General features: G+C 48.1%; 1 protein-coding gene across 1 annotated transcript in view; it reads right to left on the bottom strand.

Annotated features, from left to right (window-relative positions):
* LOC309537575 (uncharacterized protein) overlaps nucleotides 1–16,060 on the bottom strand; it is a gene marked incomplete at its 5' end in the record, with an annotated part of 55,330 nt that overhangs the window by 25,886 nt on the left and 13,384 nt on the right. Inside the window, 3 exons of the mRNA XM_082232472.1 lie at nucleotides 987–1,047; nucleotides 4,047–4,301; nucleotides 5,190–5,253. Coding sequence (XP_082088598.1) covers nucleotides 987–1,047; nucleotides 4,047–4,301; nucleotides 5,190–5,253 — 380 coding nt within the window. The remainder of the gene's footprint in view (nucleotides 1–986; nucleotides 1,048–4,046; nucleotides 4,302–5,189; nucleotides 5,254–16,060) is intronic.

The raw sequence follows: 16,060 nt of genomic DNA, 5'->3' as shown, positions 1-16,060 counted from the left end.
ATTTGTTCATTTATTCATCTGCTTTAAATACCGTATTTTTTGCACCATAACACTCACTTTTTTCCTCCTAGAAAGTAAGGGGAAATGTCTGTGCGTGTTATGGAGGGAATGCCTACGGGTGGTGGTGAGGATCTGCTGCAGTCGTGAGGATCCATGGTTCCCCTTCCTTCCCTCCTCCGTGGCTTGCTTTGAAACAGCAAAGCGGGAGAAGAGCCGCTGAGTGGGGAGGAGAGAGGGACAGAGAGCCTGCTTGCTTTAAAGGAGCAAAGCGGGAGAGGAGAGGAGCCGCTTACACGAGTGTAAGCGGCTCCTGTCCGGTTGGTTCCTTTAAAGCAAGCAGGCTCTCTGTCCCTCTCTCCTCCCCACTCTGCTCGCTACATAGTAGCAAAGTTTTTCAGCTCGCTAAGCCGGGGATGAGCGGGGAGGAGGGAGAAAAGCAGAGCCTGCTTTCTTTAAAGGAGCAAAGTGGGAGAGGAGAGGAGCCTTCTCCCCTTATACCCCTCTTCTGCATTATTAGCAGCATCCTTCTCCACACACCCCACGCGTGCTCCTTGTCCCTTGAGTGCTTTTCCTTCTCTCCCCACTTAAAACGTGGTTACAAAGCATGGATCCACATGGATCCTCAGGATTTTTGCATTGGGCTACTCCAAACTCACTGTCAGATCACATGTCTGTGGCCACAGCATGAACCACAAAAATCATACATCCACTGTTTTGTTTAGAATATATTTTTTTCTTGTTTTCCTCCTCTAAAAACTATGTGCATGTTATGGTCGGGTACGTGTTATAGCGCGAAAAATACGGTTTTTACTCTTGAGAAACTGCAGGTTAGTACAATAATCCTGCCAGTGTTCTTATCTGTTTTACAATTTGTCTGCAAATATTCAATAAACCATTTCCATTCTTTTTTTAATAAAAAGTTTGTTATCTCGATTTCTTATTTTTCCGGTAAGCTGCGCCATTCACCCACACTCAGCTGTACGTACTTGCATTCTCCAGGCTCCTCACAGGTCCCATGAGTTTCGTGACAACCCGGCCGGCAAATGGCTGCAAGAAACACGAGGGGAGTTTATGTGAGCGTTGCAAATTCAGCCCAGGGCAGAGCGATGATAATCATCACCATTACGATCTAATAAATTTATAAATCTAAAAGACAATCCAGATAATTAAAAGCCACAGGCCTGGCAGAAAAGAAGTGATTTTGCCTGGCACACTGATGACGCCAGGTGAGTCTCTGTGAGAGAGAGTTTCCACAAGCGGGGAGCCACCACAGAAAAGGCCCTTTCCGGTGGTGCCACCCTCCGGACCACTCATGAAGAATAATAATCAGATGATAATCGCAGGGTCTGGGACAGTTCCTAGGGGGAGAGGCAATAGGGTCCTTGAGGTATTGGGGTCCTGAGCTGCACAAGGATTTATGGGTCAAAACAAGAAGTCAAATTTCCCAGATGTCTGCTCCAAAGGTAAGCATTTAGGAGCACTGAAACGCAAGGCGCTTCTGTTTCAAGGGACAGGTTCTATGAGAAACTACACAGCAAACACAGCTAAGGTCACTTGGAAAGAAGATATCTGAGCACTCCAAATCACCTGCCCAAGTACATGCACAGAAAATAGTAGAACTAGCTGAAACTGATCATTGCTAGCAGTGTTTGAAACTGAGATATGAAGGTAAAGGTAAAGGGACCCCTGACCATTAGGTCCAGTCGTGGCCGACTCTGGAGTTGCGACGCTCATCTCGCTTTATTGGCCGAGGGAGCCAGCATACAACTTCCGGGTCATGTGGCCAGCATGACTAAGCCGCTTCTGGCGAACCAGAGCAGCGCACGGAAACGCCGTTTACCTTCCCGCCCGAGCGGTACCTATTTATCTACTTACACAGGTGTGCTTTCGAACTGCTAGGTTGGCAGGAGCAGGGACCGAGCAACAGGAGCTCACCCCGTCGTGGGGATTTGAACCGCCGACCTTCTGATCGGCAAGCCCTAGGCTCTGTGGTTTAACCCACAGTGCCATCCGAAAGCTAGGAGCTAAATGGCACCTAGGTTATGGGCACAATGGAATGTCTAGACACGCTTTTTTTAGTAACAGGTATACAGTACAGAAAATGAATGAACTGCAGCTAAAACATTATGTTCATTTTTCACATGGTCTAGTAGTCCTTCCCCTGCCCACCCCCTAATATGCTTATGAGGGTCTCCTCTCCAGTCTTCAGAGAGTAGCTGGAAGTGGGGAGGGAGAAAAAAGCCCTCCTTTTCTTCCACTCTGCAGTTTTAATTTGAAATCTTAGGCGCACTGCTGAGCTCAGAGCTCGGAAACTGCTCGCGCTCATTAAATTCCCTGTCGCTAAATGCGCCTAGAACAACGGGAGTTTTGAACGCTGGTTGCAAGGTGTTGCTGATTATTATTATTGCATAACTGTAAGCTTATTGTACAGTCTTAAAAAGCTGTTTAATCGTAGAAGGGGCATGGCTGTGAGGGGCCATGGGACCCTACACTTCTGAATTTGCCACTACATAAGTGTTTCCTAGTTTTGCTGGATCTCTCAGCAGCCTTTGACACCATTGACCATAACATCCTTCTGGACCGTCTAGAGGGGCTGGGAGCTGGGGGCACTGTTATACAGTGGTTCTGCTCCTTCCTCCTGGGCCATGGTGAGAAGGTGGTGGCGGAGGATGAGTGTTCAGACCCCTGGGCTCTCACTTGTGGGGTGCCTCAGGGTTCCGTCCTCTCCCCCATGCTTTTTAACATCAATATGAAGCCACTGGGAGAGATCATCAGGGGGTTTAGGCTGGGTGTTGATCAATATACGGATGATACCCAGCTCTACCTCTCTTTCAAATCAGAACCAGTGAAGGCGGTGAAGGTCCTGTGTGAGTGCCTGGAAGCGTTGGAGGATGGATGGCGGCTAACAGATTGAGGTTGAATCCTGACAAGACAGAAGTACTGCTTTGGTGGGACAGGAGGCGGGCAGGTGTGGAGGACTCCCTGGTCCTGAATGGGGTGACTGTGCCCCTGAAGGACCAGGTGCACAGCCTGGGAGTCATTCTGGACTCACAGGTGTCCATGGAGGCGCAGGTCAATTCTGTGTCCAGAGCAGCTGTTTATCAGCTCCATTTGTTACGCAGGCTGAGACCCTACCTGCCCACAGACTTGCCAGAGTGGTGCATGCTCTGGTTATCTCTCACTTGGACTACTGCAATACGCTCTATGTGGGGCTACCTTTGAAGGTGACCCAGAAACTGCAACTAATCCAGAATGCGGCAGCTAGACTGGTGACTGGGAGCAGCCGCCGAGACCATATAAGACTGGTCTTGAAAGACCTACACTGGCTCCCAGTACGTTTCCAAGCACAACGCAAAATGTTGGTGCTGACCTTTAAAGCCCTAAACGGCCTCGGTCCAGTATACCTGAAGGAGCGTCTCCACCTCCATCGTTCTGGCCGGACACTGAGGTCCAGTGCTGAGGGCCTTCTGGCGGTTCCCCCATTGCGAGAAGCCAAGTTACAGGGAACCAGGCAGAGGGCCTTCTTGGTAGTGGCGCCCGCCCTGTGGAACGCCCTCCCATCAGATGTCAAAGAGAAAAATAACTACCAAACTTTTAGAAGACATCTGAAGGCAGCCCTGTTTAGGGAAGCTTTTAATGTTTAATAGGTTATTGTATTTTAGTGTTTTGTTGGAAGCTGCCCAGAGTGGCTCGGGAAACCCAGCCAGATGGGCGGGATATAAATAATAAATTATTATTATTATTATTATTATTATTATTATTATTATTATTAATGAATCAATGAATCAATGAAGGGGCTGGGTAAGATCGAAGCAGAGCCTCAGGTTCTCTTTCCCGGGCGCACAAACCCCACAGTCTGTCAAGACTGGCCCGTTCGGGCAGGGGTACCTTTACCTTTACCTTTAACGAAGTTTCATTACTTCCAGGAGGCCGGGATGCAAAATGGCACCCAGTGCCGGACTCCTGGGTTCTTTCCCCGCCCTCCCCCAATGCAGCCCCTTCTTCCTCTCCTCCGCCCCGCGCCAGCCAGACGTCCCGGGACATACCCCGTGTACATTCGTCTCCCGTCCAGCCGTCCAGACAGACCTTGTTGCCCGCAGCGTCGCAGCTGTGATGCCCGAAGAAATCGTCGCGGGGCCGGCACAGGAAGTTGCAGGCCGGGCCGTAGTAATGCTCTTGGCAGCGCACCCGCACCCGGTACTCCAGCGAGGTGCTGCGCCCGTGATGCCACAGGTCCTGCCAGCCTTCGCCAGGGTTCAGCATTCCCGAACGGGTCACCCGCTCCATCAGCTGCCCTCCGCCTGGAAGGAGAGGGCAAGAAAGGCAAGGGGACGGGAGCTGAGACTCACTGCATCACCCGGCAAATTTCCAAAGGCAGAGGTGGAAGACCCAAAACTGCCTGGGTGCATCAGAAGGGAGGAAGCTAACTTGCAGCCAGTCAGGCCACTCGTCCACCAAGCTCAATAATAATAATAATAATAATAATAATAATAATAATAATAATAATAATAATAATAATTTATATCCCGCCCTCCCCAGCCAAAGCCGGGCTCAGGGTGGCTCACAACAATAAAATAATGCAACATTCTAAAAACATTTCATTATAAAAATTACCGTATTTTTTGCTCTATAAGATTCACTTTTTCCCTCCTAAAAAGTAGGGGAAATGTGTGTGCGTCTTATGGAGCGAATGCAGGCTGCGCAGCTATCACAGAAGCCAGAACAGCAAGAGGGATTGCTGCTTTCCAGCAAGCAGGGCTTCATAACTGTCAACTTACAGATTTGAAAATAAGGGACCAGCAGCCTCAAAAATAAGGGATCAGCAGCCAAAATAAGGGGTCAACAATTACTTTGATAAAATACATATTTTGTTGCGTGCAAATGGCTTTAGATATCTATTAGGTCCATAAATTACCATATAGCACATATTCAGCACAAAAAAACAGCAACAATTTGTTATTGACAAAGGACAGCTGGACACAGAAAGGGCCCCATTAGCTTCAGTAGCTTAAGGGACATCATCAATAAGGGACAGCAGTGGGACATGGCGCTGGGATAAAGGACTGTCCCGCCAAATAAGGGACGCTTGACAGCTATGGCTCTGAACATGGAGGGTCTCAAAATCCTAACCGTGTCCCTGTCTGGAACCCCACCCTGCTGGCTCCCGCAGGTGAGAGAGCACTCCTTACCTTGGCTGGTGACGTCAGATGCGTTGGCGGCATCCCAGGCCTCCAGAACCAGAGAGTACGAGCGCTAGAAGGAACAAGGCATTTGGTTACGGGAGATTTTCATCCTGGGACAACATACATGTAAAGCACCATGATCCCAAATTAAACAGCCATGGCTTCCCCCCAGCTCAAAAAAAAGCCAAGGAGTTGTAGTTTGTTAAGGGCAATCTGACCTTTGCTATAGGTAAAGGTAAAGGTACCCCTGCCCGAACGGGCCAGTCTTGCCAGACTCTGGGGTTTGTGCGCCCATCTCACATCTATAGGCCGGGGGCCAGCGCTGTCCGGAGACACTTCCGGGTCACGTGGCCAGCGTGACAACGCTGCTCTGGCGAGCCAGAGCCGCACACGGAACGCCGTTTACCTTCCCGCTGGTAAGCGGTACCTATTTATCTACTTGCCCCCGGGGGTGCTTTCGAACTGCTAGGTTGGCAGGCGCTGGGACCGAGCAGCGGGAGCGCACCCCGCCGCGGGGATTCGAACCGCCGACCTTTCGATCGGCAAGCCCTAGGCGCTGAGGCTTTAGCCCACAGCGCCACCCGCGTCCCCGACCTTTGCTATAAAGGACTAATTATTTTAATTTTTGTAGGAACATGCCAACCAGAGGCACAGAACTGGAAAGCATTCTGTTTTTTTCGTTAGTCAACAGCTGAATCAGGAAAAAACTGGCAAAGAGATTGCATGCGTTGAATAATGCAAATGCTGGAAATGATTCTGATGAAATATAGCATCCTTTTATAAAACATTTTACTGAAGAATGGAAACCACCAAAATCCCAGACTGGACTTCAGCAAACTTAAATACAGTGGTTCCTCAGGTTACAGACACTTCAGGTTACAGACTCCGCTAACCCAGAAATATTACCTCGGATTAAGAACTTTGCTTCAGGAGGAGAACAGAAATCCTGCTCCGGCAGCACAGCAGCAGCCGGAGGCCCCATTAGCTAAAGTGGTGCTTCAGGTTAAAAACAGTTTCAGGTTAAGAACAGACATCCGGAACCAATTAATTACTTAACCAGAGGTACCACTGTAGACTGAACCATCCCGGAGAGGGATAAAATGGGATTTTGCTTCTGTATTTTTGCTTTTTTTTGCTTTTTAATTGTTGTTATACAATGGAAATCAATAAAACTATATTTTATCTTTTTTTTAAAAGGGTCTGAGAGTCATTAGGTCAAGGTAAAGGACCCCTGACCATTAGGTCCAGTCGTGACCGACTCTGGGGTTGTGGTGCTCATCTCGCTTTATTGGCCGAGGGAGCCAGCGTACAGCTTCCGGGTCATGTGGCCAGCATGAGTAAGCCGCTTCTGGGGAACCAGAGCAGCGCACGGAAACGCCTTTTACCTTCCCGCCGGAGCGGTACCTATTTATCTACTTGCACCTTGACGTGCTTTTGAACTGCTAGGTTGGCAGGAGCAGGGACCGAGCAATGGGAGCTCACCCTGTCGCGGGGATTCGAACTGCCGACCTTCTGATCGGCAAGTCCTAGGCTCTGTGGTTTAACCCACAGCGCCACCCGCGTCCCCTGAGAGTCATTAGGACACCTCTAATTCCCCTCACTTGTTGTTTAGTCGTTTAATCGTGTCCGACTCTTTATGATTCCCCTCAGAGCTTCCCAAAATTCCCTGAGAAGAGAGATGGATTGTAAAACCACTCTGGGAACTGTAGGTCTGGGAGGGGAACTGTGGTCTCCTGACATCCCTCAGCACCCTTCACAAACTACAGCTCCCAGAATTCCTTGGGGGGAACATGATGGTTTTAAGGGCTATCACGGTGCTTTAAATGAATGTGGCATGGTACTGGCATGCCCCATTTCCCAGAAGCTGCGAAGAGGGTGGAGAAGGGGCTCTCTCTCCAGCAGCCATCCCAGTAGGGCCAGCCAAAGACCTTTTGCTGAACAAGGTGTTAACGGAGAAATCTGAGGGCTCCCTTGGACAAAAAACAAGGACACCAGCCAGGAATACCAGAGCAAAACAGCAGCCAGGAGGCTTGGTCTTGATTGAAGGCTGTCGCAACAGGACTCCCACCTGCCACCAGGTGGAACAAGATGGAAGCCCCAAACAAAAGAGCCCCCAAACTTTTATTAGCTGCTCATCCCCATGTTACACCCCCCAAACTACATCACTCATACATCACGGTTACATCATGAAAGGAGAGGTCTGGTGGCAGTAATCTGAGCATCCTGGACCCTGCCCCATGGTTCTCCTTGCCCTCCACCAAACACCCATCAAGTGAAGCAAAAGAGATATTTACATTTCCCTGTTTCCCAGCCAAGTTAATCACACCCTTTCATCTTCATCTGGGTTTGTTCTTTCTGGAACGGCTACCTGTCTGGCACTCAGGTATCAGGATGCCAGGGATTATCACTCAGGCAGAGGGGCTGCTGAGCAGCTGAGCTCACAGGTCTATATGAATTTCTGAAGTTTTCCCAGTGAGCCAGTACAGAGATGCATTTATCAGTGAATTCTTACATTTGGTATCGTGCAGCAAAGGCCCTTGGAATAGATAGGAAGAAACACTGATGGAGTATTTTTTGGGGACAAATCACAAAAGTCATAAAAGCGATTGTGCTGGTTTTGGTAGTGGGCTGCATATGCATGATATCTGCTGGAGGGGCAACCCGCTCCCAACCTATACATAAATTCCTGCAACAAAGGTGAATGACAAGATGGCGGCCCCAACGTCTACCCCATTCCACATACAGAAGCCAACTGGGCTGGCCGCCAAATCTTAATCCAACACTGGTGACAGGACAGTGTGCTCCACAACACCTGTGGCGCAAATTTACGGGCAGGGCAGCAGCACATTCAGTCCTCCAACAGAGGGGCCTGTTACTCCCCACGCCCCAAGCATTTTGCCGCCTGAGGCAGTGGCCTCATTTTGCCTAATAGTAGGGCCGGCTCCACATACCAGGAGATAAAGCAGGGCTGCCATATGTCTGGAATTTCCTGGACATAGCCAGGATTCACTCGTCAAAAATGGCGTCCAGGCGGAATTTTTATTATTATTATTATTATTATTATTTATTGAATTTATATATACCGCCCTATACTCGATTTTGTAAATAGTTTTAAACGTCCGGGGAAACGTGACCGTATTGGAGGGGGCAATTTTCCTAAAAAATAGCTTGAAAACTTCTTCTTTGCAAAAAATATACTCAAGAGCTTTGGCCAAGAAGGAAGCTCAACAACTTTTGTGTTCCGATTTTCATTTTTCTCAAATATGGCAACCCTAAAATATAGGAAATACCAGGTTCAATGTCCTTGTAGTAATTTACCAAGCCCTGCACCCTCAAATCCCAGCTTGATCACCGAGATCAACTGCAGGAACATCATTCGTTGTTCCCGAGTTGGTGAGGCTTATTTGACAATGACAAAAAAAAAAAAACCCAAGCCTTTAGTGTCTCCAGCCCGGTCCTATGGAACTCTCTGCCACTAGAGATTCAGCAAGCCTCTTCTCTTTCAACTTTTGAACGCCAGCTGAAACTCTTCCATCCCACCCAGGCCTATGCAGGCAATTTAGAGAATGAATTTTCATCCCTTTATTTAATATACAGCACTACCATCATTTTCAAGACAGCCCCCATCAAAGCCTGGTGAATCTGGAGCTAGACTTGGATGATCTGATAACGTCAATCGTCTTTACTTTGACTTTGTTATTATTTTAACTCGCGCACAAAGTACTCATTCCTCGTGGCTATTTGACAGTTTCGTTTTACATCTTTTAATTTCCATCCATCGTTATAAAATGAAATAGTAATTACTAAAGCAGGGTTGAGCAGTAAACGCACTTTCACTTTGAAGTAAATGATTCTTTACTGGTGCAACCCCTCCAGTTCATATGCAGGTCATTAGGAATGTATTGTGATTTTATGTGTGAATCACCCAGAGATCTACAAATTAACAACAACAATTTTACCCCCCCCCCCAAAAAAGCCCTTAACAAAATACAACTACCAGGACTCTTTGGATAAAGGGCTATGTACAAATATAATAATAATAATAATAACTTCATCCAAAAAGGATACATTTTCCCACAACGCTTAGCTGATTCCCAATTTAAACTTTTAAAAAATATTGCTTTTATTGTACGGCTTCTATGAACATTTGTTGTAAACCACTCTGATTTATTTTATTTATTTATTTATTTATTTATTTATCTGATTTATTTTTGCAAATACAGTGGTACCTCGGGTTAAGTACTTAATTCGTTCCAGAGGTCTGTACTTAACCTGAAACTGTTCTTAACCTGAAGCACCACTTTAGCTAATGGGGCCTCCAGCTGCTGCTGCTGCGCCGCCGGAGAACGATTTCTGTTCTCATCCTGAAGCAAAGTCCTTAACCTGAAGCACTATTTCTGGGTTACTGGAGTCTGTAACCTGAAGCGTATGTAACCTGAAGCGTATGTAACCCGAGGTACCACTGCAAATAAATATTTTATAATAGATATAAATATTTCTATAAATAAAATTTCAGATCTGGGTGGGGCAGATGGCTGCACCCATTTTAGGGAGGTGGAAACTGAGGGACACGAAAGAGAACAAAGGATCGGTGGACAGAATCCAGGAGTTCGGGTTCCCAAAATCCCAACGCACGCACGCACGCACACACGCACACGGTCCATTCCAACTCTATGACATACCCCTTTCGCACATTACAAAATTTTCCCAACGCTTCATCTGCACTTGGGGAGATCTGGAGACAAACAAGAGAACGTCTCCCTGGCTTTGAGCTGTAGCCCTCGGACACCACTCCCTCAACCACCACCAGAACTCCAAAGCTGGGAAGAGAACTCCGAGAGATTGGCAAGGTTCCTCGCAAATTCCTTCTGCCCACACAAAGATCTAGTTTTGGCACACAAGAGAGAGGAAAGGAAAGGGAGAGTCGCAAGCCCTGAACGCCTCCAAAGCTCCCCTTTCGGGGAAACCCCGCTTTGCTCGCAGGTAGGGCAGATGGAAAATGTTCACACAGGAATTCGGATCTGAAATTGGATCGGATCTGTCAAAACAGAGCTCAAAGTAGGGGGGGGGCACTCAACAGAAAGCCAACCCAAACCCTGACTTGGAAACGCGTCTCATGAGATTTCCCATACTTGAGAAACCCGATAGATGCAAGGAAACAATGAGAATTCTGGTCAGCGTGAGTCCCACTCAGATACGATACGATATCTTTATTGTCATTGTCCCAAACAGAACAATGAAATTGAAAAACCTACATAAGACATTCAAAAACCCCTAAAAACTCTGAAACCCCATTTTAAAATACAATATACTATAGAGACTCCTTATACTGTGTTTAAAACCAGAATTGCATTTGGGTAGAAACTGTTTCTCAGGCGGCTAGTCCCCTGTACAGTGGTACCTCTGGTTAAGTACTTAATTCGTTCCGGAGGTCTGTTCTTAACCTGAAACTGTTCTTAACCTGAAGCACCACTTTAGCTAATGGGGCCTCCTGCTGCTGCTGCGCCACCAGAGCACAATTTCTGTTCTTATCCTGAAGCAAAGTTCTTAACCTGAAGCACTATTTTTGGGTTAGCGGAGTGTGTAACCTGAAACGTATGTAACCCGAGGTACTACTGTACCTTCTTCTAGAAGGCAGAAGCTGAAAGAGATCATTTCCGGGGTGCGCACTATCCTGCGCTATCTCTGCAGCTTTCTTATGGCACCTGAAAGCATAGATTTGGTCCGAGGTGGGAAGAGTGCACCCAATTATTCTCTCTGTAGACCCTCTGGAATTAATGTAGGTCCATTCATTTCAGTGGGGGGGGGTCTACTCTGGCTGGACAGAACCCCGAGGACCTGCACCCCTAAATTTAGAATATTCTTCAGATGCGTTGCATCAAATGGGAGCAAAGGGGCTGCATATTCCTTAAGCAGCCAGGAACGAAATACCGTATTTTCCTGCGTATAAGACCAGGGTGTTTTCTTTAAAAATTTGTTTTCATATTTGCCCTCGTCTTGTACATGGGTAGCGCATGGGGGGGACCGTTTGGTTGCAGCCGTGAGCAGGAGATTTTCTGCGGCGACAGGGCGGGTGATTGGTGGGTCTGTGAAGGCCTGTTTGCGATTGGCTGTCTCTGTGGCAATAGCGCGGTTGATTGGCGGCTGTGGGTCTTTGGGATCATTAGCGGCGGGTGAGCGATTTCCCGCAATTCCACCCCAAAAACAGTTCAACAACTCTGCCGGCGATGGGACAGATGGGAGATGGATTTAGCAATGCATGTGGGTGAGCAATTTTTGGCAACCTTAAAAAAAAGCTCAACAGCTCTGTGTCATCTCCCCACCCCACCCCCATTTTCTTAAATTGGAGTCCCCCAAAATATGGCTAGTCTTATACACGGGGGTGGCGCTGTGGGTTAAACCACAGAGCCTAGGACTTGTCGACCAGAAGGTCGGCGGTTCGAATCCCCGTAACGGGGTGAGCTCCCGTTGCTCGGTCCCTGCTCCTGCCAACCTAGCAGTTCGAAAGCAGTCAAAGTGTAAGTAGATAAATAGGTACCACTCCGGTGGGAAGGTAAATGGCGTTTCCGTGCGCTGCTCTGGTTCTCCAGAAGCGGCTTAGTCATGCTGGCCACATGACCCGGAAAAACTGCAGACAAACGCCGGCTCCCTCAGCCTGTGAAGCAAGATGAGCGCCACAACCCCAGAGTCGGTCACAACTAGACTTAATGGTCAGGGGTCCCTTTACCTTTATACACGGGGGCATCTTATTGACGGGAAAGTACAGTACTCTTTTCTGCTCCAGAGAGCCCCTGCAAACTTGGGAAAGTCAGAGCCTCAGTTTTGCCATCTGTGAAAGGGGAACAGCGGCAGCCTGACTCACAGGGTTGTTGTGAAGGCAACCAGCTCTGAGCTTGTTCTCCAGAAACTGGTACTCCAAAGGAGCCTGTCTCTGATCTTGGAAGGATCGCACAATGCACTCCTTGGAGGTTTCTAAGCAGAGGTCGGACAGCCATCTGTCATGGATGTTTTAGTTGAGATACTTGCATTGCCGGGGGTTGGACTAGATGACCCTCGGGTCCCTTCCAGTACAATTCTGAGATTCTATAAGTCCTCATCCTCTGCAACCCTAACCCCACCTGCCCTACTGAAGTCAGAGGGATGTACTTCTGAGTAGGATTGCCCCATAAGTTTAAATGCAGGTAACTTCAAGAACCACACTTGACTTTCCAAAGACATTTGAAGGCAGCCTTGTAATAATAATAATAATAATACAGTGGTGCCCCGCAAGACGAATGCCTCGCAAGACGAAAAACTCGCTAGACAAAGGGGTTTTCCGTTTTTGCGTTGCTTCGCTAGGCAAATTTCCCTATGGGCTTGCTTCGCAAGACGAAAACGTCTTGCGCTTTTTTTTTAAGCCGCTTGAAGAGGCGCAGTTGCGACGGACCGTGCTTCTCAAGATGAAAAACATCGCAAGACAAAAAGACTCGCGGAATGAATTCTTTTCGTCTTGCGAGGCACCACTGTAATAATAATAATAATAGTAATAATAATAATAATAATAATAATAATAATAATAATAATAATAATAATTTATTTGTACCCCGCCCATCTGGCTAGGTATCTCCAGCCACTCTGGGCGGCTTCCAACAAAAATTAAAAATACATAAAAATGTCACACGTTAAAAACTTCCCTTCCCTTGTATTGAGAAGTTTGTAATGCTTGGTGTTTAGTTGTGTATTTATTTTATGTTATGTTGGAAGCTGCCCTGAGTGGCTGGAGAAACCCAGTCAGATCAGTAGGGTATAAATCAGGGGTCAGCAACCTTTTTCAGCCGTGGGTCGGTCCACCGTCCCTCAGACCATGTGGTGGGCCGGACTATATTTGGGGGGGCGGGGAATGAATGAATTCCCACACTTTGAATTGTGCTCGGAAACGTACTGGGAGCCAATGTAGGTTATGTGGTCCCGGCGGCCACTCCCAGTCACCAGTCTCGCTGCCGCATTCTGGATTAGTTGTAGTTTCCGGGTCACCTTCAAAGGCAGCCCCACATAGAGCGCATTGCAGTAGTCCAAGCGGGAGATAACCAGAGCATGCACCACTCTGGCGAGACAGTCTGTGGGCAGGGAGGGTCTCAGCCTGCGTACCAGATGGAGCTGGTACACAGCCGCCCTGGACACAGATTTGACCTGCGCCTCCATGGACAGCTGTGAGTCCAGAATGACTCCCAGGCTGCGCACCTGGTCCTTCAGGGGCACAGTTACCCCATTCAGGACCAGGGAGTACCCCACACCAGCCCGCCCCTGTCCCCCCAAAACAGTATTTCACTATTTTACCCCATTTTCTCTGTGTCGTTCCCTGCCCCTGCGTTCTCGTTCTTTGCAAAACGCCACGTTTGCAGAAGGCTCTGTTGCTACTCTTTATTCATTACCCTCCGAAGCATTTGAATATTTAAATGCATACCTTCGTACGATCCATTTAAATGAATGCATCCCTATTTATTAAATGCAATTAGAACACTTTTCAGTGCTCAGCACACTCTCGGCTCCGGCTTACTGGAATCCTTGGGAGCGAGTGTGCGTGTGTTTGTGTGTGCTGAGTCGAACCCAAGACCCAGCTGTTGGCCTCAGGCTGTGAGCCAGTTGGTTAGGTTTCAGCTCGCTGGCCTGGGACCTGACAGAGCAGGTCAGCACAGGGAGAAACATCTAACAAAAACCACCCCGGGCGTTGTTGTTGTGTTTCCATCTCCTGCCCGCCAGCCAAGCCAATGCTCAGAGATGCTGAAAGGTGCAGTCCTATAAAATCCATAGGGCCACCTCCCTGCTCTCCATGCGTCCCTATTTCCCAGGGACAGTCCTGAATTTACAGAAGCCATCCCAGTTTCTGATTTGATCCCGAAATGTCCCGCTTTTCCTTAGGACGTGTGGCGCTGTTGGGATGCGGGTGGCGCTGTGGGTTAAACCACAGAGCCTAGGACTTGCCGATCAGAAGGTTGGCGGTTCGAATCCCCACAATGGGGTGAGCTCCTGTTGCTCGGTCCCAGCTCCTGCCCACCTAGCAGTTCGAAAGCACGTCAAAAGTGCAAGTAGATAAATAGGTACCGCTCCGGTGGGAAGGTGAACAGCGTTTCCGTGCGCTGCTCTGGTTCGCCAGAAGCGGCTTAGTCCTGCTGGCCACATGATCCGGAAGCTGTATGCCGGCTCCATCGGCCAGTAAAGCGAGATGAGCGCCGCAACCCCAGAGTCGGTCACGACTGGACCTAATGGTCAAGGGTACCTTTACCTATTTTCATCGGAGAAATGTTGGAGGGTATGGAGTCATGCGACCCCTGAGCCAAGGAGATAAGTAAATATCCAACCTTTAGAACAGGCACCCCAACCTTCGGCCCTCCAGATGTTTTGGCCTACAACTCCCATGATCCCTAGCTAACAGGACCAGTGGTCAGGGATGATGGGAATTGTAGTCCAAAACATCTGGAGGGCCAAAGCTTGGGGATGCCTGCTTTAGAAGATATCTGAAAGCAGCCCTGCATCGGGAAGTTGTTTAATGTTTTATTATGCTTTATATATGTTGGAAGCGGTCCAGAATGGCTGGGGCCACCCAGTCAGATGGGCGGGGTATAAATAATAAAAATATTATTATTCTTATTATTATTGAACAGGATGTTCCTTTTTTTTAATCAGAGGAAATTTTAGGGGGCTTGGACTCTTAGAACATAAGAGCCAATGGTCCATCTCGTCCAGAATCCTGTTCTCACACCAGCTTGTTGGAAACCAGCAATCAGGATTCGAACTCAAGATTCGAACCAGCAACTTTGATGCCTCTGACTGTGGCGGCAGGAGAGAGCCATCGTGGCTAGAAGCCATCACAGGCTTCTCATCCAGCCCTCTTTTAAAGCCACCCAAGTCGGTGGCATCGCAGCCTCCGGTGGCAGGTAGTTCCGCAGTCTATGCGCTGCATGAAGAAGTCCTTTTTGGTATCTCCGGCTCGCTGGACGTCCACCAGTTCCAGCGTTGCGAGAGACAGAGAAAAGCTTTCCTCTGTCCCGCCTGGTTTTATAAACTTCCACCCCCTCGCCTGTTCTCTAAACTCTTCCCGCTTCCTTTCTGCTGGGGCTGTTGGGAGAACTGGGGTCTGAGCCAACCTCCTCACCGCTGAGCTGGCAGAAAAAGCAGCAGGGAGGTTTTCCGAGCCACAAGGTGTGATTTCCTGGAACTCAAGGCAGCCAAAAGAAAGTCCTTCTGCAGCCAAGAGCGTGGTTAAACTACGGAACTCCCTCCCACTAGAGGCAGAGATGGCCTTGGATGGCTTTGAAAGAGGATCAGGGAAATTCGCAGAGGATAAGGCTATCCATGGCTTGTCCTGCCTCCTCTGTAAAGGGCTCTCTGCATGCCAGGCACTGGGAATCATTTTCTAATGTTCTGTGGGCGTGTTCTGAAATAAAGGTTTTAATCTTAAATTGAATCTGGACACCCCCCCACCCAGTTTAAACCCCCCACATGCTAAATCCAAACGCTCAGTGTTAGGCCACATTCGCAATGCACATATAAAGCACTCTGATTCCACTCTAAATAGTCATGGCTTCCCCCAAAGGATTCTGGGAGATGTAGTTTAATAATAATAATAATCAGTGCTGTTTTTCTAGAAAAAAAGAGGTGCCAAAACACTTCACTTATAACGGCAATGGAGTCCACCTGAGAGGTGCTAGAACTGAGTTCCGGCTGAAAAAAAGCCCTGATAATTATTATTATTATTATTATTATTATTATTATTATTATTATTATTATTAATTATTTATACCCCACCCATCTGGCTTGGTTTCCACAGCCACTCTGGGCGGCTCCCAACAACATATTAAAATACAATAACCCATTAAACATTAAAAGCTTCCCTAAAC

The sequence above is a fragment of the Podarcis vaucheri genome, assembly GCF_965113315.1.
Source record: "Podarcis vaucheri genome assembly, chromosome: 7".
In the NCBI taxonomy this organism is placed as follows: Eukaryota; Metazoa; Chordata; class Lepidosauria; order Squamata; family Lacertidae; genus Podarcis; species Podarcis vaucheri.
Note: the sequence above shows the minus strand (reverse complement) of the source record. Positions and strands in the feature narration are given on the sequence as shown.